The following is a 27,477-nucleotide window of genomic DNA, read 5'->3' as shown; positions in this document are numbered from 1 at the left end:
GCTGCTGCTCGGCTGGAGAAGGGAGCAGAGAGGTGAGGCGCTGGAAGGGGTGGGGACCGCTGGGCTGACCCAGGCGGGACCAGCTCGGTGTGTGCGAGCGTGTGTGCAGAGTTGAAAAGCGCAGCACGTCGGGGCAACAGGACAGAATCCGGGGCGTGCGCGGAGCCTCACAGTGTCTTGCTCCTTTGGCTGCAGCCATGACCGAGAACTCTGACAAAGTTCCCATCGCCCTGGTGGGGCCCGACGACGTCGAGTTTTGCAGTCCCCCGGTGAGTATCGCCCGGGGTCCTCAGTCTGGCTACTGGGTTGGTCCACAGTCAGGGCCCGGGCTACGTGTGGGGGTCCGGATCCCTTATCCCGGATCAGACATTTGTGCCACCGAATGTGGAAGGTGGGAGCAAATTGGGGCGCCCAAATGTATGTGGGGTGATGCCCCACGCGTGTTCGTGTGCAGAGAGTACAGGATTTCCAGTCGGGTGTGAAGGGACGGGTGGAAAGGAAGTCAAAAGGGGGAGTCCTGTGGCTGGTGGGGAGTGCAGATCCGTGGGGCGACGGCCATGCATGGCGCAGGTTGCTTATCCGACATCCACGCCTGAGTACCAGGGACCCGTGGGAGGGAACGCGGCGAAAGGGGGCGCCTCAGAGAGCTCAGGGAGAGCTGTTCCCCAACCCCACCCCCTACTCCCTGGGAGCACTACGGGGAAGATCGCGGGGGACCAGCGGCGCAGATGTGACATGTCCCTCTCCTGGCCCCGCCCGCAGGCATACGCCACAGTGACCGTGAAGCCCTCCAGCCCCGCGCGGCTGCTCAGGGTCGGGGCTGTGGTCCTCATTTCGGGGGCGGTGCTGCTGCTCTTCGGGGCAATCGGAGCCTTCTACTTCTGGAAGGGGAGCGACAATCACGTAAGTCCGGGTGTGTGGGGGTGGTGCCCTGGGCTGCGAGGTGCGCGGGGCCGGAAGGTGCGCGGGGTGGCGGGGTCCTCCCTGTCATGCACATGTTCCCCGCTAGGTGGAGCCAGAGCGCTGGTCCGCGAGGGGCCCCGCTCTCTGTAACCGGCAACCGGCGACCCTCCAGCCCCAGCTACCGCTTTTCTTCTAGGGGCCTTCGGGGACGCTTGCCTCCTTGCATCCAACTCTACTACGCTGCTTTCTGCTCATAGGCAACTTTGTAGAAGAGCAAGTTAGGGTTTTAAGGGAGAATATTAAAACGTAGAGGAGCGGGAAAATGCAGGGATGGTTCGAGGAAAGTCCGTTCCCGCAAATCTCAGCCTTGAGCTTCCACAAAGCAGTTGTGTGACCTTGAGTAAGGCACGACACCTCTCTGGCCTCGTTTTACCCATCCTCGGGGAAGAAATGGAAATGAACGGTCTCAAAGGCCTCTCCTGGCTGAAAAAGGCTGGGAATTTAAGAACCTGGGACAAAAATAGTGGAGGAATATTTGGGGGGGGGGACAAATTTGACCTTTCAGGAATTTGTGTTTGCTTGCTTTTTGCATGTGACCTATTCATTAATGCTCTTTTATCTGTTGTTCTAAAGGGAGGAAAGGTATAACCTCCTTAAAAGTGGCAAATCTCTTTAAAAATACATTCTGGCCTAGTCACATATGATTTAATGGTAAATGTTTTATTAACTGCCCTCCTACTTTCTTTGTATGCAACTATTTATTTTAAAGCTCTGTGGGTTCTCAAGGACTATGAAAAGTGCTTCTAACTTGACTGGGCAGAATTCCAGTGTATTCTCTAAATACTCTGAATTTTGTTCAACATGGAAAGGGGGGCATTTTATCTTGATGACCATTGCCAGGCCTGGCATAACCGTATTTGGACTAATGGAAAGGATTCCGTCTCCAGGGCATACAAAGGGCCGTTTCTTAATCACTCCCCTCAGAGGATCTGTGACTGCTGTTTTTCCCCTTCTCTCCCACCATGAAATTCAAAGCATGAACGAATTCCAGTACTTAGAGAAAATGGTGCTGAAAGCAATTCAACCATTTTACACATCACATCTTCTGCAGTCACTGCCTAATTTGTATTTTTAACTCAGTGCTTAATGCAGATAAGCATGCTGTTTAGCGCTGAGTCTGTTTTAGAGACTATATCAAATTTACAAGCATCGATTTGTAAGGTCAGAATTGCACAGTATTTTGTGTATATTTGAAAAGTGCCTTAATGTATTTGTATTTTAAATATGGAAGCTGGGCCAGATGCTCATATTTGAAAGCAGCAAATCTGAACATGGGAATGATTTCAAAATCTACATCTCCATTAATAGCAGGGTTTCAATTGTCATCCCTTGGGAAATTGTATGGTAGTTGAATGCAAATGCTATCTTCTAGATGACAAAATCCTCAGTGCTATAGGTCACCTGGGGATAAAAATAGCTTTGCTTTTTTTTTTTGGGTAAAGACTTTTATCATGATATATATGAAAATGAATACCACTTGGCATTTAATTATTCAAGGCAAACACAGCTAACTGACAAGCTTCTAAAAAGAGAGATTGAAAGATCATACTGAATAAGCTGGGCTCCCTTTCTTCATATCTTTTACTTTCTGGCAAGATGGTTGGTTGTCTGGTTCAAGAGAGAAGTATTAAATTCTAAGAATACAGAGGAATAGTGAATCACATTTTATTGCTGACAATCAAAGTTATCGCTATTTCCTATCCAGGCAGGAGAATGAAGAACACTGTGTTAGTTTTTTGTTTTTTTCACTCCCAAAATATTTGATGCTCATCCGTATTACTTAAGTGTGAAAAACAAATCATAAAATACTAAATAAAGTAAATTTGGGACCATCTATGCATAGCAGATGCACAGGTCTCCTTTCCCTGAATACAGATCAAAATAGCCCAAACAAAACATAATTTCAAAAAAAAGCAAACCTCTGTCAAACAGAAAGACATCCCCAACCTAATGGACTACCCTCTCTTTGGGGATTATCTGTGCCTCCACTTGTCTATGTTGCTTTATGAGGAGAGCCAGTGTAATTCACCTGCTATCCATTTCATATGGGTAAATCCCCTTAGGACAGGTTTAGTCCAAGTCAGCTGGAGGACTGTGAGGCATCGGAGGGCTAATAATTGGGGGAAAGTGACTGGGCTCAAATATTGCGGCCATGTTTCAGCCACATTATTGTACATGGAACAAGGCATTGAAATATGGGAAGTTCCCACCAGTATGAGATAACTGACAACCCTGCCCAGTGAGACAGGGGACGAGATCATTGCTTGGGGCCTTTATTCTCAGATTGCTTTTTTTAAGACATTGCCCCAAACATTACATGATTAATCTTATAGAACCCAGGCTTTATTAGAAACTCATTAGCAAATATCCTTGGCTGTAAAAAGCACCATAGTGAGCAGAATTTTGGCAAATAATAAACTTCATTTTACTTGGAGAGAAATAGCCTTAGGTGCCAACAGCTCCAGCGGTTTAGAGGAGATAATGTGATTACTGCTCCATCAGCCAGCCTTCTTCTGAGCTCGGAGCCCAGTACTTTGGAAATAATTTCAGACTATTTACCACCACTGCCCCCGTGGCTTCAGGAGGGCACAGACCTCTCACTGCTGCCCCCTGCAGGCTGTGCACTGCTTATAAAAGATGGATGGAAGCCACATTACAAAGGATGCGATCCCATTCCTTGTTAGGGAGCTTTTGCAGAGAGGAAGGTGGTGACAGGTGATGGTGGAAGAAAGTGAAATTAAGACCACTTAATTTAAGAAATTTTCTAGTATTACAATCTTGTCTCCTTTAGACCTGCTAAGTGGAAACCGTTAATTTCTTAAATTTTGCATTGCTCTACTAGTGAAAAGCTTGTGTTCAACAACCCAAAAACAGAGCCTCTTGTCACGTGAGTAAAGGACGCTTGTGCCAGCGTCCTCACATGGGTGTTGTCTGTCAGACTCCTTTTGACAGTCATAATTAACCCATATGAATAGTGGCTGCTCATAGAGCACAGGGACAGAACAGTGTCTGCTGTCTAAACCTTATCTGCAGGCAGCACTAGCTCTGCCACAGAAAACAGGTTTCCCAAACTGGGCTGATCGTAGGGACCACCTGAGATGCAAAGTGAAACTAGATTGGTGGACTCTGCTCTAGCTCCACTAAATCAGAACCCCTAGAAGTGGTTCTTAGGCTCAGGCCAGCGTGGGAGACAGTACACTGCAGGAATGGAAGTTCACCAATGCAGAGAGGGAGGGGCACTGAGAGATGGTTGAGCTGAACCAGCTCGCCGATATCGTCTGTTCCTCTGAATGAAGGCTGTGGCCTGAAAGGGTACTGGCTAGCAAAGCCATTTCTACATCTCCACTGATAAAATAAAATCATGCCCTGTGGGTCTTGTAACAATGAGTTTTCTACAGCTAATGATCCAATAACAACAGATACTTTTTCCAGTGTTTGCCCATGTTGCAGTCGTTCTTCATAATGAGGGAGAAAGTCAAACTTGAATTGAATCTGAGCTCTTTGCGGCTCTGACCTACTGACCTGACACTAAGTAGCAAGCGTCTTTCATCAGTTCTCATGCCTTCCCCTTTAAAGAATTTGCATATTATATCATATATGATATAGATATATATCATATATGATATAAATATATGTCTCTAAGACAGAAAAAGAAACGGAAAGACAAGAAACCCACCTGCTACCCCACAATGCAGAGAAAGTTCTAGCAGGACACCAGCACACAGAGCAGCAGTATGTGAATTATTTTTTAAACTAGTGTACTAACAAGATGTCTCAACTAAGAAAGCACCCTGGATCATCTAATTTAGTGGTAAATGTTTTTTTTTTTTAATTTTAATGGCAGTATTTTTCTTAAGCTTTCACTCAGAAACACAACACATAAAACAGAAGCAGAGCCACTGTGCTCTAGTTGGAGGTGGACAGGGGAGAAAAGAGACTCATAGCCTCACCTGCTCTGCCACCCCCACCTCTGGGCCCCTCTGTGAAACCTCGGAGCTTTAGGACATAAACCATCTATAAGATCTAACTCCCAAGACACAGGGCTAAGTGGTGTGGCCACCTGTCCTCCTGATTTCTGGACCAGCGCCCATCTGCAATGCCAAGTCTCCCTCCCTTCTCCCCCACATGCCTCGTAACAAAATGCTCTACAACCCCATATGCCCATCCCGAGGAGTCATCAAAATGAGTAACTCCCATTTGGAGCTGAAACAGATGTCCACATTGACCTTCCTCTCTGTAAGTGCTGCTCCATTATCAGGCAAACCCGTCCTCGCTGCAGTCCTCACTATATACCACCCTCCATGCCCAATTTTAACCAAAAGATTTTTAAAAACTTTCAAATTGAGGTCCCTCTGCAGACTTTAGTTGATAGCCCAGTTAACTCTCTGCCTCGTCCATTTCCATTTATGCATCAACAGGTCTCAAGGCTGGCTGCGTAGTCGAGTTGTCCTTTAAAAAAAAAAAAAAAAGAAAGGTCTATGCCCAGGCCCCATCCTTGTTGGTGCTGATTTGATGGGGGGTTGGGGGGGACCCAAACATAGTAGCTGGAGAGTCTACTCAGATGTTTCTATACCAGCCAGGATTTCACATCCCTGAGCATTTGAATTAGAAGCAGAGACTATCAAAGGTTTTACTTTAAAGGTACGGCTTAAGAAATTGTTCTATTAAGTGATTGGTATATGGAAGGAGTCCTTGCATATAAATGTATCATTCTTAAGGACGAATCAGTGTCTCTCTATAAATATGAAAGCTACCTCATTTACTGCAGGTCTAAAGATAATACCCGAATCGCTCTAAAAGGAAAGCGTCACTATTCGTATGTTCCCTTCCAGATTTACAATGTCCATTATACCATGAGTATCAATGGGAAATTACAAGATGGGTCAATGGAAATAGATGCCGGGAACAACTTGGAGACCTTTAAAACGGGAAGTGGAGCTGAAGAAGCAGTTGAAGTTAATGATTTCCAGAATGTAAGTATATTTCATGTGTTTAGAGAGTTTAACCAGGCCAGCCTGGGAGACTGTGCTAGTTCAGGGCGACGCAGCATCTCGCACACATCCAAATGGTAAGTGTTCTTTACCGTAGTCATAAAGCTGCATCATGCAGAAGATTCTCTCTGAGAATGGACCACTCTTTCTTTTTCTATATTTTAAAAATTAAAAAAAAAAAAGAAGGAGAAGGTTGAGTTCCGGTCAAGATGGCACAGTAGGTAAACACCGTGCTTACCTTCTCCCACGACCACATCAAAGTTACATATAAACTACAAAACAACCCTCATTGAGAATCACGTTAAACCTTCCTGAACAAAACCCCTACAACTGAGGACAGACAGACGCAGCCCCTTCAAGACTGGTTGGGGGGTGGGGCAGAGGCACAGAATGGGCTGGTCCCACACCCATGTGTGACCATTAAAAATTGGGAGGGGTATCTTGGCTGCAGAGGTTCTCCACCCCGCACCCCCAGGGGAGCAAGGCATCCCAGTGCCACACCAGGCTCCCCAGCCCAGGGTTCCAGTGCCAGGGAGAAAAGTCCCCATGATTTTTGGTGGTGAAAACCAGCAGAGATTGTGCCTGAGTGAGACGGTGGATGACTGGAGTCCCAGGCGCTCATCTTAAAGGGACCATGCACAGACTTACGGACAGAATCACTGGCTCTGAGCTCCAGCGCTGGGGCAGCAGCTGGAAAGGTGACAGGAACATACGGGGTCGGGTGGGGGGGTAACTAAGTTGTTTGGCTTCGGGAAGAGGGCTGGAGGGGCAACGGCTAGAGGGGCAGCTTTCTCCCAGATGGAGCCAGACAAAATAGACTTTAAAACAATAGCTCTAACAATAGACAAAGAAGAATCTAGCAATCCCACTTCTGGGTATTTATCCAAAGAAATCCAAAATGCTACTTCGAGGGACCTGTGCATCCATATTCATTGCAGTATTATTTACAGTGGCCAAGATATGAAGGCAACCTAGCTGTTCCTGAATGGATGAATGGATAAAGAAGAGGTGGCACATGTATACAGTGGAATATTACTCAGCCATAAAAAAGAATGAAATCTGGCCATCTGTGACAACATGGATGGGCCTAGAGAGTATTGTGCTGCATGTAGTCAGACAGGGAAAAACAAGTGCCATATCATTTCACTTATAAGTGTAATCTAAAGAACAAAATAAACAAACGAATGAAACAGAAACAAAATCATAGATACAGAGAACATTTTGATGATTGCCAAGCAATTTGGGCATGGGTGAAAAGGGGAAGGGTTTAAGAAGTACAAATTGGTTGTTACACAGTAGTCATGGGGATGAAGGGTACAGCATAAGGAATATAGTCAATAATATTGTAGTAACTATGTATGGTGTCAGATGGGTAATAGATTTGTTGGGGTGATAGATGGGAGGGGGTTGGGGGCAGGGTGAAAAAGGTGAAGGGATTAAGAAATACAAATTGGCAGTTATAAAATAGTCATAAAGATGTGAAGTAAAGCACAGGGAATACAGTCAATGATATGGTAATCGGTATGTACAGTTCCAGGTGGGTACTAGCCAGGGGGATCACTTCATAAATTATATAAATGTGTAACCACTATGCTGTACACCTGAAGTTAATATAAAATAATATTGAACGTCAACTGTAATTGAAAATTTTTAAAAGAGGGGAAAAGATAAAGGGGAGTAAGAGGTTTAAAGTTCCAGATATCAAACAAATAAGTCTTGGGGATGTAATACACAGCATAAGAAATATAGGCAATAGTATCGTGATAGCCTGGAATGGTGTCAGATGGTTGCTGGGTTTATCATGGTGATCACTTCTTTAGCACAGGGAATATAATCAGTAGTATGATAATAACTATGTATAGTTCCAGGTGGGTACTGTTGAATAACTGTGATGTACACCTGAAACTATAATACGTATATTAGCTATATTTTAGTAAAAATCTTAAAAAGAAAAAACACCCTGGCATTGAAAAAAACAGGTTCTTGGAACTTCGTAAAGTCTTGGCAGAAAGACATAAAAGAGCTGTCTTCCCAAGCAGCTTTCTATAACACAGTTTAAATCAAATGCTCAAATTATCCTAGAGTGTTGCAAGGTCTTCTTTTCAACTTATCGAGAGGAGGGAAATTTTAATGGCCTCATAATTTCATCAACAACAGATAGGACCTATTTCCATACTTTTCTCAATTTTTTAGGTTTCCCATTTAACCTAGAAAATTAGCATGGGGAAATAAATCCCTGTTAGGTCACATGTTTTCTGACTATGGCCTATTACGGATAACAAATTTTAGTCTCCTTTGAAAAGGGCAAACATGTTTGTTTTCAAAAATTCAATTTACAGGCGATTTGAGACATTAAGCTATGTATCAGCACTTATGTGTCACTCCAGCCCAACTTTCCTGTTGGCCAACATAAGTATCTTATTCTCTTTCATGTTCCAAATTGAAGACCAGGCAACACTATTTTTACTCTCCTGTTAAATCCGTAGCTGGAGCAGGTGAGGCTTCATAATGAAAAAAAAAAAAAAGGCTCTTGAAAATAATGTCTCTTCTGATAGTTTATTGGCCTACAAACATCACACCGACCAACTGGTCTTCCTCTGACCAATGAGAAAAACTAGAGCTGCTTTTCATTTGAATGGAAGAACTCCCCTTGTTGATACCAAAACACTTCACAATCCTTTTGAATAGCAAACAGATGCCAACATCAGAGCCCTGGTGATGTTAGATATGATTTGAGGCTGAGAAACAGGGCCCTGTGCAGGGTGGGGTGTGCCCTGGGGACAGGTGTGCCCAGTGGCACCTCGGTTAGTCAGAGCTTTGCAAATGGCTCTGGTCAACGCATGAGGATAACTTCCCTGGACCTATTAAAGGCTTTTACTACAAGCGCTGGACAAAGGAAAAGCATTTTTCTTTGTACTGCTCAGTATAAAATGATAAAATGTGACTTCCCCACATACATCATTCAATCCGGAACAGTATGCAAAGGTCGTTACATAGATGATTAAGAAAAGCTCCATCTCCCTCAAGATGTGCATGTATCAGGAATATACTTTTCAAAGATTTTAATCCCAAACCTATATATCTGGTTTATAATCCTTTGGTTCTAAAAGTGGTATTGATTGTGTTTTGTTCTCCTAGGCCAACAGGGCCACAAATATTTTATGAACTGATCAATTCTCTTTGATAGCTTCCACATTTCTTTCAGCCAGAACTGGTGAGGAGAGCATTGTTTTTTGATGGATAGAATCTGTTGTGCGTTTAAACAAGCCTGGACTTTCAAAACCACATGAATCAGCCAGTATGGTACCTGCATAATTACTTTCTTCTAGATTTTAAACCATCGGTAAAATTCAAGAAGCATTTATTGGGGGCTACTGTGTGCAAGGGATGGTATTAAGCATGGGAGATGCAAAGATAGATGAGATGGCTGGCACTGGCCCCCTCCCTCAGGGACCTTCCAGCCCAGTCCAGGAAGCTAGCTCAGGTCACCTGGGAAAAGCGCCACAACACAGCTGTGAACGGAGTGGACGCGGTCACTGCCCATTAGGGGGTTGAAGCAGGTTTTACAGAGGGGGTGACAGTGGAATCAGGTCTGCAAGAATGATTAGGATTTCAACCGGCAGAGAAGTAGGGGCAGGGCTTTTCAGGCCCAGGGAAGAACACTGAATAGAAATTCACAGGCCTGCTCTGGAGCTCTACGGAGCCCAGTGTGGCTGAAGGTGAGAAAGGGGCGTCGGTGGGGATGCAGGTGGGGCCAGGTAAAGGAGAGGTTCTGAGCTGTAAGTGAACAGTCTCCCCGCTCACTCAGAACCCCGCCAAGATTTCAGCAGAACCGATGATAAAAGAACTTTCTGAGAGGGAAGAGCACTGAACAAAGGGATCCAGACTCTACACTGTTGAAGTGATTCAGGAACTTATTCAAGTGGGGGGAGCTATTGCAGTGGGGTTTACTAGTAAAGGGGAGAGACTGGGATCAACCCTGAATACAGAAAGTAAAAATGGGGATTTAGAGCCAAGGAGCAGGCTGGCGTGTTGGTGGATGGAAAATTACTGAGAGAAAAAGTAGTTCTTTGCTAAGTGACCTAACAGGATTTTTGCTGAAGGCAGCCAGGGCGATCAGATATGGGAAGGAGGTCAGACTAGGGCTATCTCAGCAGGATTCTTGCTAAAATTGGAATAAGGGGACCAAGACAGAGCCCACGGTTGGGGCCTAGTTAAAAAGAGGACTCAGAGCATCCTGACTAGAGCTAAGTCAAGGAGTCTTTGTCAATGCCCTGAAAAATACAAAAACCAGATTTGTCTAAGCCAGTTCTCTCAGGCCTAACCACATATATAACAAAAATCCTGGTTAGAAACTAAGATAGAATAAACTGGTGCATATATATGGGTATTCACTCTACAATTCTTTTAACTTTGTGTATATTTCAATTTTTTTATTTGAAAAAGTAGAGGGGGAAAAAAGGGTAGCACAACCTACATGGTAGGTAGGTTATTGATTTCAAAAATCAATATGGCCCCCAAGTATAACATAAAGGAAAAATAAAATGAAAGTCATATCTTTGCTTTGATAGTTGGATCACTGTCAGTGCCAGAGCTGAAAATGCAGACAGACCTAAATGTGTATTGGCAAACTAAATGCCAGGTAATTTTTTCAGTGAACAAAAGTACCACTTCCTGTCCATTTTCATAGTAATTCCATTCCTAGGAAATTCATTGCACATTAAAGCTATGCCAAAAATCACTTGGTGTTTATGTGTAAAGCGATGTTAGCTTCTAGGCACAGATACTTCCAATCAGGTTTTCACCCAGGACCCAGGGCAGTTAGTCCTTCAGGGCCTCCCCAGGCCCACTGGTCAGACCAGCATCCCGGGGCCCTGCCCACTAAAAGCCAGCAGAGCTGCCCATCTTTGTGACAACAAAAAACTCCCTCGAAGATTTCTGTAATGCCCCATTGCGGGGAGGGCCCCTTGCTCTCTGGGAATTTCAGGGTTAAGCCACAGAAATAGACGAGATCCCCTAGAAAGAAAAAAATGTGCAGCTAAAATGAGATTACTGGACTCTTGATAAAGAATGTTACGTCATTATTGAATGTCAACTATAATTGTGTATATATATATATATATATATATATATATAGTCACGGGACATGGAGTACAGCATAAGAAATAGAGTCAATGGAATTGTAACAGCTATGCACAATGTCAGAGGGGTAATAGATTGGGGGAGCGGGGTTATCACTTTGTGAGGGGTGTAAATGTCTATTACATTGTTTTGTACACCTGAAACTAATTTTTTTTAAAAAAGAGTGTTAGGTCAGGGACTCTTCACTCATTATTTTTGTTAGCAAATTTCTTCATTATCACCAGCTTCTAAGGCCTTTTTTGTTTGCAAAAACCAAAGGTTTGCTTGTCTTTCTTGTGCTTTTTCATTCCCTCGGTTTAATCTCTTGTATCTGGCTGCTTGATGTATATTTGTAGCTAGACAAGGTGGTTAATATGGGTGAATTCCTTCCCACAGAACCCACCCCTAGGGTTTCAGTTCTCTCTGCAGTGTGCAGACTGTCAGAATGAACTCAATCCTGGCTTCACAGTCCAGGCTGTGAACTGTGCAACAGAATGAGCTCTCTCCTGTGGGGATATGGTAATGGTTATATGGCATTTCCTGCCCTGCATCTCACATTCAGAAGGTAGGAGGGCTTAAAGTTAAGAGAACATACCACATAGGGGGGCAGTAATCTCCCTCCCCTGCCTTCTGTTTTTCAAACCATGAGCTCTAGATTTACACCCAGAATAAGAGCAGCAGATCTTCAGGAAATAGGACAATCGTTCTCAAAGTGTGTTTCCTAAGCCACCACCAGCAGCATCTCCTAAGAACTTGTTAAAAGTGCCAAGTTTAGAGTTCCGGTGAAGATGGCACAGTGGGTGAATGCTGTGCTTACCTTCTCTCACAACCACATCTGGATTACAGCTGAGCTGAGGAACCGCCATTATTGGGAATTGCCTGAGGTCTGGCTCAGCTGAAGCCCTACAACTATGGATGTGCAGAGGAAGCCACCTTGAGGCTGGTATGAGGGGCAGAGACATGAAACGGGCTGGTCCCACACCCACGTCGTGTGACTATTAAAAACCAGGAGGGATAGAAGTGAGGGATCCCAGCCCTCCCCAGCCTGGGGTTGCAGTGCTAGGGAGAGAAGTCCCTATGGCTTCTGGTTGTGAAAACAAGCCGAGATTGTGGCAGAGTGACAGAGGGCAGCTTGAATCCCAGCCACTCCTCTTAAAGGGACCGAGCAAGGACTTACCCAGTGACCGTATCACTGGCTCTGAGCTCCAGCAATAACATGGCGGCTGGAGAGGCAGCAGGGATATATGGTGGGGAACTAAGTTGTCTGGCTTTGGGACAGGAGCTGGAAGGGCAGCTTTCTGCTGGACAGAGAAGCTGTCAGAGGCCATTTTTCTTTATTGAGCCCTCCCTCCCCAGTGTGGTTACAATATCTGAGTCTCCATCAAGCTGACTAACGATGTTTATTTGCCACATCCTGGTGATTCTGAGATCCCACCACGCCCAACTTTCAGGCACATCCACGCTGCTTCCAGTGGCTTTTTCATACAAACCTCCTGCCTTGGTTCATGCTGTAGACTTTCCTAGGGTCTGTCAAAGGTTTGTGGAACCCAAACAAGCAGAATCTGGCTGAGCATGTCCTGTACCTCTGGCTGAGCAGCCCTAAGCTGGCCCCAGTTCATAGCTTGGCCTCTCGAGGCACCTCCAAGAATAGCACAGGTAGTGGCCATCTGCAGGTTGCTTTGTGGCTCCTGCCTGTGGCCCCAGGTCGGGCACGGGCTGCTCCTGAACTTGACCTGTAGCGGGTCCCCTCCCAGAAGGCCCTGGGGCTGGTGCCCCCCAGTGGCCAGCTTTGAAACGAGCTAGAGTATCACCTTGCCACCTCCAAGGGGCACAACCTAGTGGCAGATTGGGCAGGCACCAAAGTCCTGCTGAGGCAGATCCTGCTCTGTAGAGTCAGCCTCTGCACCACAGCTCCTCCATTGTAGTCAAGGCCAGTCCTCACAACCAGTGAGGCCAAGGGTCAATCCCTCCCACTGATGTGCAAACAGCAACCAAGGCACAACTACAAGAGAAAAGCACACAAAACCCACACAAGGGACACACCTAGCGTGCACGGCTCAGGTGATCAGGAAGACTTCACCACTGAGCCCCACAGCACATCTACTACATAAGACCACTTTACTGAGATCTGGAGGCATAGAAGCCTTTCCTAATACATAGAAATAAACACAGGGAGGCAGCCAAAATGGGGAGACAAAGAAACATGTCCCCAAGAAAAGAACAGAACAAAGCTCCAGAAAAAGAACTAAACAAAATGGAGAGAAGCAATCTACCAGACTCAGAGTTCCAAACACTGGTTATAAGGATGTTCAGTGACCTCAGGGAGAACTTCAACAAAGAGGTAGGAAACATAAAAATGGAGATAGAAAACATAAAAAAGAACTAGTCAGAAAGAAAGAATACAAAAATGGAAATGAAGACTACATTACAGGCAATCAACAGTAGATTAGATGAAGCAGAGGATTGAATCAGTGATTTAGAAGATAAGGTAGCAGAAAACACCCAATCAGAACAGCAAAAAGAAAAAAGAATCCCCCAAAATGAGGACAGTTTAAGGGGCCTCTGGGACAACATCAAGCATACCAACATCAACATTATTGGGGTACCAGAAGGAGAAGAGAGAGAGCAAGGAACTGAAAATGTATTTGAAGAAATAATGATGGAAAACTTTCTTAACCTGGCAAAGGAAACAGAAACACAAGCCCAGGAAGCACAGGGAGTCCCAAACAAGATGAACTCAAAGAGGCCCACACCAAGATACATCATAACTAAAATGCCAAAGATTAAAGACAAAGAGGGAAATCTTAAAAGCAGCAAGAGAAAAGCAGTTTGTTACTTACAAAGGAACTCCCATAAGACTATCAGCTGATTTCTTAATAGAAACTTTGCAGGCCAGAAGAGATTGGCAGCAAATATTCAAAGTGATGAAAAGCAAGGACCTACAACCAAGATGACTCTACCCAGCTAATCACTTAGAATCGAAGGACAGATATAGAACTTCCCAGACAAGAAAATCTGAAGGAGTTCCTCTCCACCAAACCAGTATTACAATGGATCTTAGAGACCAAAAAAAAAAAAAAAAAGTGAATAATAAAATGGCAATAACTACATACCTATCAAGAATTACTTTAAATGTAAATGGAGTAAACATTCCAATCAAAAGATAGGGTGGCTGAATGGATAAGAAAACAAGATCCTTACATATACTGCCTACAAGAGACTTCAGATTGACAGAGACACACAGACTGAAAGTAAAGGGATGGAAAAAGATATTTCATGAAAATGGAAACAAACAAACAAAACATCTGGAGTACCAATACTTGCGCCAGAAAAAACAGACTTTAAAACAAAAACTATAACAAGAGACAAAGAAGGACCCTATAATCACACTGTTGGGTATTTATCCAAAGAAACCCAAAATGCTACTTTGAGGGGAACTGTGCATCCATATTCACTGCAGTATTATTTACAATGGCCAAGATATGAAGGCAGCCTGGGTGTCCCTGAATGGATAAAAGAAGAGGTGGTACATATATACAGTGGAATATTACTGAGCTGTAAAAAAAGGAATGAAATCTTGCCATCTGCAACAACATGGATAGACCTAGAGGATACTGTGCCGAGTGTAGTAAGTTAGACAGTGAAAGACAAATGTCATATGGTTTCACTCATGAGTGGAATCTGAAGAACAAAATAAACAACGAAACAGAAACAAACTCATAGATACAGAGAACATGTGGATGGTTGCCAGATGGGAGAAGGGTTGGGGATGAGTGCAAAAGGGGAAAGGATTAAGAAGTAGAAATTGGTTGTTACACAGTAGTCATGGGGATGTAGGGTGTAGCATAAGGAATATAGTCAATAATATTGTGATAACTACGTATGCTGTCAGATGGGTACTAGATTTATCAGGGTGATAGATGGGAGGGGGTTGGGGGCAGGGTGAAAAAGGTGAAGGGATTAAGAAATACAAACTGGTAGTTACAAAACAGTCATGGGGATGTAAAGCATAGAGAACACAGTCTATAATATGGTAACAACTATTTATAGTGCCAGGTGGGTACTAGACTAGTCAGGGGGATCACTTTGTAAATTATATAACTGTCCAACCACTATGCTGTACACCTGAAACTAATATAAATTAATATTCAATGTCAACTCCAATTGAAAAACGGGGTCAAAAGATAAAGAATAAAAGTTTCAAAGTTTCAAGTATAAAACAAATACAAAAAAAAAAAAACAAATACGTCTTGGGGAATAATGTACAGCATAGAAAATATAGTCACTAATATTGTGATAGCGTGGTACGGTGTCAGATGGTTGCTGGACATATGGTGATCACTTCTTTAGCATAGGGAATATAATCAATAATATGGTAATAACTGTATATGCCAGGTGGGTATTGTTGAATAAGTGTGATGTAACCTGAAACTAGTATAATATTGTATGTTAGCTATATTTTAATTATTTTTAAAATAATAGCCATACTTGGATGCTAATAAAATCCTTTTTATTTGATAACAGTACAAAAAAAAAAAAAAAAAAACCCACAGAAGTGCCAAGTTTAGTCCCCACTCCAGACCTACTGAATCAGAAATTCTGCAGTGGGGCCCATCACTCTGTGTTTCCTTTAACAAGTCCTGGTGATTTTGATGCAAGGGAAGGTTTGTGAGCCACTGGTACATAAGAAATTAGGGTCCAAAGGCTGTCTCTTAGTCCATTCAGATGCTGTGACAAATTACCATAGACCGGTTGACTTATAAGCAACAGAAATGTATTTCTCACGGTTCTGGAGGCTGGGAAGTCCGATGTAAGGCACTGGCAGATTCAGTGTCTGGTGAGGTCCCGCTTCCTACTTCACAGATGGCCGTCCTCTCACTGTGTCCTCACATGGAGAAGGGGCGAGGGAGCTCTCTGGGGTCCCTTTTCTAAGGGCACTAATCTCATTCATGAAGAGTCCGACTTAATCATTTCCCAAAAGGCCTCACCTCCAAATACCATCATCAAGAGGGGTTAGGTTTCAACATACGATTTGCAGGGGGACAAAAACATTGTCTATTGCGAGCTGTTTCAGTCCTTTAAAGACTTTGTTACCCTGAGCAAGTTCCTCTCTCGCTACACTGTGGGTCCTCACCCTTGGCTGCACGTTATGAACACATGGGGAGCTTTTAAGCACACCAGTGTCTGGGCACCACCGGAGGTCAATCAAATGGGAATCTCTGGGGAGAGGCCCAGGAATCTGTTTTTAAATTCTCTCCAGGTGATTTTGGTGGAGTCAGGAACCTCTGCAGTAAGCCTGGAGTTTCCCCTCTGTCAAGCGGGGGAACCACCTCTCAGGGTGGGAGGTGATGCTGGGAGAAATGAAATGTGTCACATACATGTCATGGCCAATTGGGCCACAAGCAGCTTTAGGAAGAACGAGCCTTTCGTCCTATGTTCTCTAGCCTGTCACCCACCACGTTTTGTAGGGCTCCTGGCTCTGAGATTATACGTGGTGTAACTTTCCATGAATATCATCAAGTGTGACTTACATTCAACTTCATTTAAGACGGCTGAATCCTGAGCCAGGACCCCTGGATTTCTAAATGCTTTTCTTCCCCCCTCCTTGGCATTGACGCTGGAGTAAGTTCTGTGTCTTCCCGACATTTGTCTCAACTCAACAGAAGATTGACAAGTTGAGATGTTTGGTGTGTTGGTGCCTACATTATGGTGGCATAAAATCTGTGGACCTTTAATACTGTTTTGGCTACTCACTAGTCACGAAGGTAGCCAGCAGGGTGAAAGCAAACACTCTGGGGACAGATCGCACTGCTGTGCCTGAGGGGCTCTGCGGGCAGTGTCAGTGCCGAGCTGTCAGCCAGGACCGCGGACTTGCAGCTAAGGGTTCCCTGGAGGCTGGTGCCCAGGCAGACGGAGAAGACACTGTTTATGGCACAGGAGACAACTCATCCAAGTCCTTGGATAAGGTCTAGGAGCAAGGTTCAGCTCCTGGTGTTGTAGAAAGCTTTACTATTTACTCTGGGCTTTGTAATTTAGGAAAAGTCTGAATTTATGGAATTAATTGGACAAACATCTTTTGAGAACCTTTGTGGGATCAGCAACAAGCAGCTCATAATTGAGATGACATCTCAGGGAGCTACCTACGATACAGGCACTGAGACCCTAAGTGCCAAAAGAGGGGTGAAGCGGCTGGGGGGCGGGGGACCTACAGGAAGTCAGAGGGAGAGGAGCCCCCTTAGCCGGGATGGTCAGAGAGAGCAGCACAGAGATGGCCTTTCATCCAAGCTGGAGGGACAGATGCAGCAAATAACAGACTGTGTGTCAGCACCTCCGCCCTCCACACTAACGTACCAAGCCATCGTTCCTATCTCCACTGGGCTTTATTTTCCTCCGTAGCACTAAACACCACCTGACGCTCTATTTTTTATTTTTAGTAAAGTTAAGCTGAAAGTTCACCTCCATGAGGGCAAAGATTCCATGTTTTGTTCATCTCCATACCCAGTCACAGGACCAGTGCCTGGCTCACAGTAGACACTCAGTACATTGCATACGTGGACGCATGGCTGGGTGAACATTTATTTCATTTTCTAGGGCATCACAGGAATCCGTTTTGCTGGAGGAGAGAAGTGCTACCTCAAAGCCCAAGTGAAGGCTCGCGTTCCTGAGGTGGGCGCCACGACCAAACAGAGCATCGCCTCGGAACTGGTGGGTACCAGCAGGCTCCAGGCAGCCAGAGCGTTTGGCAGATGCTGTGTGAAGGCTCACCGCTTTGTGTGTCCAGTTGCTGGACAGGTTCCAGACCAGAACCTAGTTCTAGTTCTTCTCTGCCAAAGGAATTGCGCTATTTTGGTCTTACTGGTTGATTCCAAGTGACGTTTCTTACATGATGTAGCATATTGAAAAGTTTTGGAAAACCGCATTTTAAAGTGCATAAAGGGGCTTGGTCTCACATGGCCCTGATTTGCCTGATGGTAAGGGACTGTCTGATCAGTGATTAAGACAACATGAAGGACTTCACGTGATAGAATCTTCATCGGAGGGGCGTCAGGAGACTTCTAGCCACAGTTCCACTCAGTGTTGGAATTCCTCCTGCAAATCCCCTCCAGCCTATCACTCAGCCTCTGCAGGAAAGCAGCGACAGGGTTCCTGTATGTCAGACAACTGCACCGGACGCACGGAAATAAGACCTAGCCAGACCATCAGCGCTGATACGTCTTCTGGAGCAAAAATTCTTATAAGATCCAGTATGTTATGTTATATTATACTATACCTGGTTTTATATTAAAATAAGACTGGGCCTTCTATTAATTTTTGCTCCAAAAGACGCCATAAGGCTGATGGTATGGCTAGGTCTTATTTTCGGGGAAACACGGTAGTTCTGACCAGTTTGCCCTGCACTGAGCTGAGACGGCTCCCCCTACAATTTCTTCCCGTTGGTGCAAGTTCAGCCCAGTGAAACTACTCAATATATATCAAATTCATTTTGTGTCACACTTAGGTTTTCTCAAAAACATAATTTTTCCCTTTATTTTTAATAACTTGCCTTTGAGCTTGATTTTATAAACATTTATTTTGAGAACTGCACAGAGTTCTAAAGACACATTTGATACTTTAGGGCTTGCGAAGTAGTCACATTCATTATTGTCTTCCATTTGAGTTGTGGTAGGGTCTGGTGGAAAGAAAACGGACTTTGGAGTCAGAAAAATGTAGATTCAAATCCACCTCTGACACTGGCCATGGATGTGGCTTCAGTTTTATCATCTACAAACTAGGGGTCTGTCTCCTGTCCCCATGGCCCTAGAACCTTCTGGATAATGACTAGATGGCTGCAGCTCTAATTAGTAATTTCATTATGATCACCTTTGGTCCTTCCAGTCTCCCTGAGAGGGAGGTGCAGCCAGCATCAGCTCCCTCGAGGCAAGAGAGGAAAACTAAGGGTAAGCAAAGGTGCCTAGAAACTGCCTGATTGTTTGCCCTCCTAGGAGCAGCAGCGGGAGGTATCTCAAAACACAAAAGGAAACAAAAGCTACAACCAACCAACCTGTGAGTTGTTCGAGCTCACCAGCATGTCCTCCGTGTCCTCTCCTACTGCCAGTTTCCCCAACCTTCCTCCTGCGAGATGCTTTCCAGACCTTCAATGCCGCAGGCAGGCTCCTCTGACACTGTTCTAGTGGGTTCTCTGGAACTGGGCCATTCAGAATGAAGGCCATGCACTCAGTGTGAACTTGGCAGGACAGAGCCTAAGGGTAAGGTCCAAGGAGGTTAAGCCGCCTCAGATCCGCCTCAGATCTGACCCTTGAACTTCTCTTATTGCATGACCTTTTTTTTTTTTTGGTCATATCACTCATTAAGAAGCCTCTGGTGAACGATAATCCTTAACACTGTTCCCATGAAGTGGACCTACAACCAGTTCCCCTTCCTTCCTGCCTTCCAAAAGAACTCCCCAACCACAGCTGACTGAGATCGAATCATAAGTTGACAGTACATTTTCTTGGTTTTGGAAAAACACCTTTTTTCTGGTTTTTAAAAACAAGACTTCGTCATTGTATAAAATCTGGTAAATACATAAAAGAATAGAGAAGAAATCCTCCACAATTGCATAATCCACAGATAGCTAATATGAATGTTTTGGTAAATTTTCTTGTGTGTGTGATATTCTTTTCATAATTGAAGTGATACTGTTATACATTCTTATGATTTTCACTTAGCTTTAGTTCTTTTAACGTGGATTACAATGGATGTATTATATGTCATATTATAATTTCTAAAGTTTCTTCTTAAACACGCAGGTTATCTTCCATTTTTCAACAATTCAAATAATTCAAGATCTTTTTTTGAATACAGAAATAATTCACTGTGGTGAATAGTTTTGTATGTCAATCTTTGTCGGCATCTGATTCTTTTCTCAGGTTATAGAAGTGAAAGCTTTTTCTTGTGTTTTAATTATCTTGAGCATGGTGGATCCTCAGGTGGACAAAACCCAATTCAGACAATATGTGTGTGTATGCATTTGGAACGTGTTTGACTGTCAGTAGCAGAAAACTACACTTAGAGTAAATTAAACAAATAAGGATTTGCTCTTCTCCTCAGTAAGCAACGTGGCGGCTACAGGCATTGGCTCGGTGACCAGAATCTGTTTTTTTGGCCTTTCCTTCCAGTTCCAACCATCAACCATACCTTCAAGTAAGGAAGTCAGGGAGAGGCTAAGCAATGCCAACCATGACTTCCCTTCAGTCAGGGGAAGCTTGGATCTCCCTGTCTAGAACTGGTCACACGGGCACCCATAGCTGCTGGCCAGTCTGAGAAAGCATGTCTCTCTCCTGGACCGAGCTCTTGCTGCCTCAAACAAAAGCAGGATTGTGTTGCAAGGAGAGGGCGGGAGAAAGGAGATTGAGCAGCAAACCAGAAGGATGTGCCAGAGGTTGATTTCACATTCCTAGCTTGTAGGATACATGTATTCGCATTATTCCTGTAAGTCCCACTGTCCCCACACATTCTAGATTATGATGGGGTAGATTTATACACTGCTTGCTCTTATAAATTTTTCATCAGTTTTGTATAACTTTAAAAAGCCACTATACCCAAAGAGCATTCATTTCCTGGATGGAGCCACTTAATTTAAGGTAAATAACTGGATTACCTGGCTGCTAGCTTCCTCCAGTAACTTTTAAGTTGTTTTCATGCAGCCATAAGCCTGAGGGAGAAAGAATAAATGAAGTACTGCTTTTAGCTAAAAACAAGGAGAAGACATTTTAATTTCTCCAACCTACTGCCAACTAATAAATACATGAAAGCAACAACTTGGCACAATAAATTTGTCTCCTGGGTTATGAAACCATTCTCAGCATTTCGCTGTAGAAGAAAACCCGGGGTTTCGCTCTGAAATCTCAGTAGTGTGCTTGATGTGAGGAACATCTGAAATACGTTTTGTTCGAGCTGGGAGATGTAGAAATGGTTGATGTTAAATACTACTTTGAACTGAAGACATTAAAGAACCGATCACTTGCTTTTTCCATTGTTGTTTGGTACAAAAAAAAACCCCAAAGGATTTTCACTTCAAACGGAGGGTTCCTCTATCCTTTGTAGGATCCCAGGGCCGTTCAATTACTTTTCCTCAAAAAAACATCTTTGATCAAAAACATCAGATTAACCTAAATCTCAAAATTGGTATCAAGTAATTTTCACTTCCACTCAGGACACTCATGGGCATATATTCCAGCGATCCAAAGGCAGGACGACGTGAGGCGGGCACTGAGGATTGTGAAGAGCTACAAAGAGAAGAGATTAGAACTCTAAAGTGTGTGTGGGGGTGTGTGTGTGGGGGGGGGGGAACACACACACACAACTGAATTCTCATTTTTACCCACGTGAATCTTTGCTCCGTCTTTGCTCAGTGCATTTCACTTTTACTCACTTACAGGAAGGCAAGATCATGCCGGTTAAATATGAGGAAAATTCTCTTATCTGGGTGGCTGTAGACCAGCCCGTGAAGGATAACAGCTTCTTGAGTTCTAAAGTCATAGAACTTTGTGGCGACCTCCCCATTTTCTGGCTGAAACCGACATATCCAAAAGGTAACATTTTCAACTCTCCTCACGCTGCTTGCGAGTCTCTCCTTGTTCCTGGGAGGTTTCTGCCAGGCCCTCCCTCCACAGGCCTGAGCGTGGAAGAAGGAAGATAAGTCACATACAGGGCAGTGTCCCAGTAATTGGCATGAGAGCAGAGCGAAGGGAAATGAGCCGGTAATGTTACGGGGAAAGGAGGGAGCCGCGGGGTCCCCAGGAAGCAGGTCAGGGAGTCACAACACCCCTGCTTCACCTGCCCGCTCTGCCCCTTAATCTCAGTTGCTCAGCACTTTCCGATTTTACTTTTTTTTTTTACTTCCTAAGGCATAGAGAATCAAGGGACTAAGGAGCTGTCATACCACCGCATCTTTATTATGTTCAAATCTAGAATCACGGGACAGCCCAAAGCAGCTGTGGGCACAGGCTGAAATTCTTCAACTCCAAGGCTCAAGCATTAGTTTCCAAGTTCGGAGAAAATCAATGGAGGTGCCCTGGGGTTCAGAGCTCCGTTGGCGCACACCTGCCAGCTGTTTCCGGGTGGTGCAGGGCAGGCGACCCCTGGGTCAGGCTCCTTCCCCTTAGTTTCCCGTCCTCAGGGGTACTCTCACCCGACTTCCACTACCATCACCCCACTGGCCTCCCAATGGCCCGCTTTGTAGCTGGCTCGTGTGGAAAAAGGGCTTTCTCCCAGCACAGCTGACATAGGCTATGTTTTCTGAAGGATTTTACAGAACACCGAGAAAGAGCAGCATGGAAATAAAAAAATAAAAATAAAAACACAGGCATCAAACCACCAGGCTTGGGCGGGGGATGGGCAGTGACTGTTTAACGAGTACAGAGCTTCATTTTCTCCAGATGAAAAAATGTTTTGGAGACTGATGGTTGCATAGCAAGCAATGGTGACTGTACTTTATGCCACATAGTTAAGATGGTAAATTTTATGTATATTTTATTACCACAATTTCTTTTAAAAACCTCACCAGGCAGAGCAAGTCAGACTTCTGATTCTGCCAGGGCTGACTTATCCCCACTGTTCACAAGTCTTAGAATAAGCTTGGATCAGATGGTTACTTTCTAGCCCAGGCAAGGAAAATAGGATTCAATTTATGAGCCACTGGCCGTGGCTGCCTGGGAAAATGGGTTAAGAAGGATCCTGAGGCCGCATGCAGGCTCGGTAAGGAAGACTCTAAGCGGTGTCTCACAACGCAGGGGGCTGCCCAGTGGAGCCCTGCTTTTGCCATCCCGCTCTTGCCGAGTGGGTGGCCGCAATGCCAATTCTCTGGCCACTTGCCAAGTTCTTGCTCTCAGTACCCCACTGCCTCCACCTGGAACAGGTCTTCCTGCTTCCCACCACCCAGGAACTACTCGTCCAACACCCTGTCACACCTTTTCCGGTCAAGGACAAAAGTATCTGCCTCTGCTACCATGTGGAGCTCTCCCAGAAATGTCACCTGGGCCCTCCTTGCCTGGGAGGCTAGGGAAATGAGTGGTATTTCACTTTCTCAGCCCCTGGAGTAGAGGCAGGCAAAGAAACAAGGGGCTGAGAATGGATTTTCGCCAGCTACCTTACAATGTCTGCCTCAATTAGGGCTATAAAATCAAATTCTGATTATCTGTATGCTTAACTACCAACCCCAGACCCTAAAACCCACTTTATTATTCCGAAACTCCTCAGTACAAATTTAAATGGTATCCGGTCATCTCTGTGTTTGGGTGTCCTTCACTCCAATAAACACAGTTTCCTTAATTACCCAAATAAAGGAATTAACATGCAGCATTTTTGGCAGAAATCCAGAGACAAAGAAGAGAGTTGGTGACACAAATTGTTACAAGCACAAGACGACCACACAGCGGACCACGGAGCAACCCAGGCCCTGGAAGGCTGGGAAACAAAACCAGACCCAGTGTGCAGGAGGACACAGAAGCTTCCAACGCCGAGGCTTACAACGTGCGTACTGGGGTCTGCCTGCCGCGCTCAGGCCAACACACTGAGCACACACTCAAGTGCTGGGCTTTCTACTGGAGGTTTCGAATGGGCATGTAGTATTCAACTGAGACTTTTACTCAGTATTTTAAAAATACCTCTTTGTTTGTTTGCTGCAAGGTTTATAAATGCGACTGAAAGTGCTTAAGCAGTGACTCTGTAGCGTAAAATCCTGACTGGCTGTAACCCTTATTCAGTTCTTTCCTGGGTTCTCCTTTTCTCGATTCACAGGCAAATCCATAAAGACAAATTCATATCAAGAACTTATTTAAAAATGTTCCCAAGAGTGTGCCCTGGGGGCATCGTACAGAATGAAAGCACTCCCTTTCCTTCCTCCTTTATGTCCACTTTATTCATCCATTCAACAGACACTTGAGAAGCTGCTGGCCAGGCCGTGTACACACACACACACACAGTAACATCCGCCCTCAGGGGGCCTCAGTCAGGTCTGCAGACAAACTGTCACAGACAAGACACTTTAGACGGGAACACTGAACTGCTGTTTGTACGGGTGACACTAACGTACTGAAAACTTCTCAAATCTTCCACGAAATATTCTTTATCATTACTATACTTTGCAGGGGATAGAAGTAGAAAAAGAAGTATTTATTTGTAACTAGTGTTTAAAATGAAAAAGTAGTATGTGCGTAAGTTTTTAAAAACAGTGTAAAACACAATGAAAAGTGAGTTTCCCTTCCGACATCCTTCCCAGAGCAGCCTATTGTTATTTGCCCAGTTTCTTTACATGAGTACACACACACCCCCACACACACAATTTTCATAAAGAGCATACAAAACTTCTGAACCTTTTCTGCCATTACACTATTTTGAAGTTTTCTCTATCTCCTGTATAGATCTACCTCCTTGCCTTCACTTTAAGGTCCGCATATTAAATTTGTGGATAGATGTGCAGAAATTTAACTAGTTCTGCTTTGGTGGACATGTAAATAACTTCCGTCTTTTGCTGTTGCAAATGCTGTTAATAGTACACGAGCCTGAACACACATGCCACAGGGGGTTATGGGAAGGTGACAACCAGTTAATGCAGGTGAAGCTCTTAGCACAGTGCTTGGCATGAACTCGCTCAGTGTTAGCTAGCAGTCTTATCAGACCTCTTGTACACGAGGGAATGTAGCTGTAGCATAAATACTGACTTTGGGGTCCGCTGCGTTAAGGTGGATGGGAAGTGTACATTTTAATGGCGGATACTAAATTGTCTTCTGAGGACTTATACCAGCTCCATGTCTTCAAATAGTATTGAAAGGACTCATTTCTTATCAAACTTTAAAAATTTTACCAGTCTTGTGGGTGTAAAATTTATCTCCTGGTTGTTTTATCTTGCCTGTCTTTGTGTATAAGGTCGAGCATCTTTTCATACACAGATAAGCCATTTTTTTTTTCTTATGTAAGCTCTTCAGGTCTATACTGTTTCCTGTGCTGCAAGTACACATACACTTTCTAGTTTATCATTTTAGACTAATAATTTTAGAAAGATTTAAAGCAAGTATTTAAATAACCCAAGGCTTATCAGAAAATTCAGGATACCAAGGTACTTATTCCATTCCTTAAAGCTCATAGAATAAAAAGGGAAATAAAATCTAAATGGGCGAACAGAAAATTTAATAGTGTATTTCCCAGGTAGCTGGGCTAGCTGAACCTGGTTCCAGGGACGAGGCATCAGCCCCTTTACACATGGCCAGGATGCTTTTGTCTGCCTTGTGTCCTGCCTTGAGTGAACCATATTCTTTTAAAAACTGCATTTACATCAATTTTCCCCTTTATTTCATGTTCACCTTTAAGCAGAAAGACCTCCCCATGATCTGTCCTTCATAAATTTCTTTTAAAAAGTATCTTAGAGCAACAACCTGAGATTTGCTCCCAATGTTTTAAACCTAACAAGGCTTCGTTGAACCCTCAGATAAAGAAATACCTCAATCAACAGGCTTTTGACTACCCCTGCCCCTGAAGAGTCAAGTATTAATTAGGTGTTACTCTTTTTGTTACCCCAGATGAACCTATTTTAAGAGATGAACAAAAAAAAAAAGAGGAGGGCCGGGGAATCTAAAAAATATAAAAATAGGAGCGTAGCACAATAAATACAGTGATGACAAAAATTGAACACAGGCTGTATCAGACAGTGTGAAAGAACTGTTAATTTTGTTATTTTGTTAGGTGTGATAATAGCAGTATGGTTGTATGAATAAGGAAAGTATTCTCTTATTCTAAAGGGACATTCTGAAGTATTTATGGGACATGTCACAATGCCTTCAATTCTCTTTAAATTCACTTCAGAATTTAAAATGGTTCAGCAAAAAAAAAAAAGCATATTTGACAAAAATTAGCAATTGTCAAATCTAGATGATGTTCAGTACACAATTTTCTTCACTTTCCATTATGTTTGAAATTTTTGTAATAAAAATGCCACCTCCCCCCCCCCCCCCACCGCCACCCCCCAAAGACAAGACTTCACACTGGAGAAGGTGACGGCTCCCTCTGCTCAAGCCTGATTGGCTGCATCTGCCTACGGTCAGCCGCCTAGGGGAAAGGGGCTTACACTGAACAGAGGATTTACTTTGAGGGCTTCTGGCAATGTAATTCAATTCCATATTAAAGAGGATACAGAAATTAGACCCCTAGATATTCATAAAAAGGGAAGCCAGATGTGTACATTTGACAGGGGGTAAGTTCCTTCCAGTTCTGTGATTTCTCCAGCAGTTAAAAACGCAGTTTGTAGGTGATTTTTACTTCCAGATGATTTTGTGTAACGATGACACATAGACGCTAGAAGGTAAAGTTTAAGGTCTTCAAGTTTTACACATTACAGGGTGCTTTTCCTGAGCAATACAGGCCCCTTATGTTGAAATGAAGGCAGAAGCTGAATGACTAGACGGTTTTCAGGCAGCGCAACTCACCACCTGCCAGCCTAGATCAATGAGCTTCAAAATGTGCTCCGAGTCCTGGGAGCCGTCACCGCAAGAAGACACCAGTGTCCCACTGACTTAAAATTAGCAGTGACAGAAATGCTTTTCTCTCCTGCTTCCTTTTTGTTTTCCTATTTAAAACAAGACACTACTGAGTGGTACCCATAGCTCATTTTAAGGCATGGAGAAACTTCACCATAACATAAAAAAAACCTTCTTGCCAGTGACAGATTAGGTAGGTGGAAATTCCTTGATGTTAGAAGGAATTCTCCGAACTCCTTGCTGGTTTCTTGTAGCAGTGAGACATTCAGGATCTTATTTTAAAATAATGTGTGTGTTACCAACTTCTCTTTATGAAGAAAACACAAATAATTCTCTTTTGTCACAGCAGCAGGATGAGGGAACCATGACGTTCGACCCTAGACTGGATCACGAAGGAACCTGCTGTATAGAATGTAGGCGGGGCTACACCCAGTGTGAGAAGATCTGTGAACCCCTGGGGGGCTTTAACCCATGGCCCTACCATTATCAAGGCTGCCGTACAGTCTGCAGAATCATCATGCCGTGTGCCTGGTGGGTAGCCCGCATTTTGGCCATGGTGTGAAATCACTTCAGGTACCAGGTGCTGGACAGAATGAACTCAAGAGACAACCAAAGTATGAAGAATCTTGATGCTGAAGGGACCGAAAAGTATTTAATACTCAGTCTGAGTGACTTTCTTTGAGACACTTTTAACAGACTATTTCTCAGTTGCTTTATAGAACTTTATCCAGCATGTGCAAATGTACTGAAAGGGTAGTCTAAAGATACTGTAATAATCCTTTTACTACTTGCTATTTTTCATTTGCTTTGCTGATAAATCCTGCTTACACGACTCGCTTCCCAAGCTATTTTGAAATAAACATGAAAAATTATTCACCATTTGTCAAAGA

At 43.9% G+C, this 27,477-nt stretch overlaps 1 protein-coding gene across 2 annotated transcripts; it reads left to right on the top strand.

Annotated features, from left to right (window-relative positions):
• CNMD (chondromodulin) lies at window positions 1–27,477 on the top strand. 2 transcript variants are annotated; one of them, XM_033105146.1, is made up of 7 exons: window positions 1–269; window positions 763–903; window positions 5,796–5,936; window positions 17,667–17,780; window positions 21,496–21,649; window positions 23,428–23,588; window positions 26,934–27,477. In XM_033105146.1, exons 1-7 carry the CDS (start codon window positions 198–200, stop codon window positions 27,147–27,149), a joined length of 999 nt encoding a protein of 332 aa, XP_032961037.1. In that variant the 5' UTR covers window positions 1–197; the 3' UTR covers window positions 27,150–27,477. The 2 variants fall into 2 exon arrangements, with proteins under 2 accessions (XP_032961037.1, XP_032961039.1); XM_033105148.1 differs by having other exon boundaries at window positions 5–269; window positions 26,937–27,477.

Source organism: Rhinolophus ferrumequinum, chromosome 4, assembly GCF_004115265.2.
Source record: "Rhinolophus ferrumequinum isolate MPI-CBG mRhiFer1 chromosome 4, mRhiFer1_v1.p, whole genome shotgun sequence".
NCBI classification, from domain to species: domain Eukaryota; kingdom Metazoa; phylum Chordata; class Mammalia; order Chiroptera; family Rhinolophidae; genus Rhinolophus; species Rhinolophus ferrumequinum.
The sequence above is the reverse complement of the archived record's forward strand: the minus strand, read 5'-3'. Positions and strand labels throughout refer to the sequence as shown.

Excerpts from the sequence above, each read along its gene's own strand:
- CNMD (XM_033105146.1), top strand. The coding sequence starts at position 198 with ATGACCGAGAACTCTGACAAAGTTCCCATCGCCCTGGTGGGGCCCGAC. Across the intron at positions 270-762 it reads TCGAGTTTTGCAGTCCCCCG|GCATACGCCACAGTGACCGT; the intron begins GTGAGTATCGCC and ends CCCCGCCCGCAG. Across the intron at positions 23,589-26,933 it reads CCAACGCCGAGGCTTACAAC|CAGCAGGATGAGGGAACCAT; the intron begins GTGCGTACTGGG and ends CTTTTGTCACAG.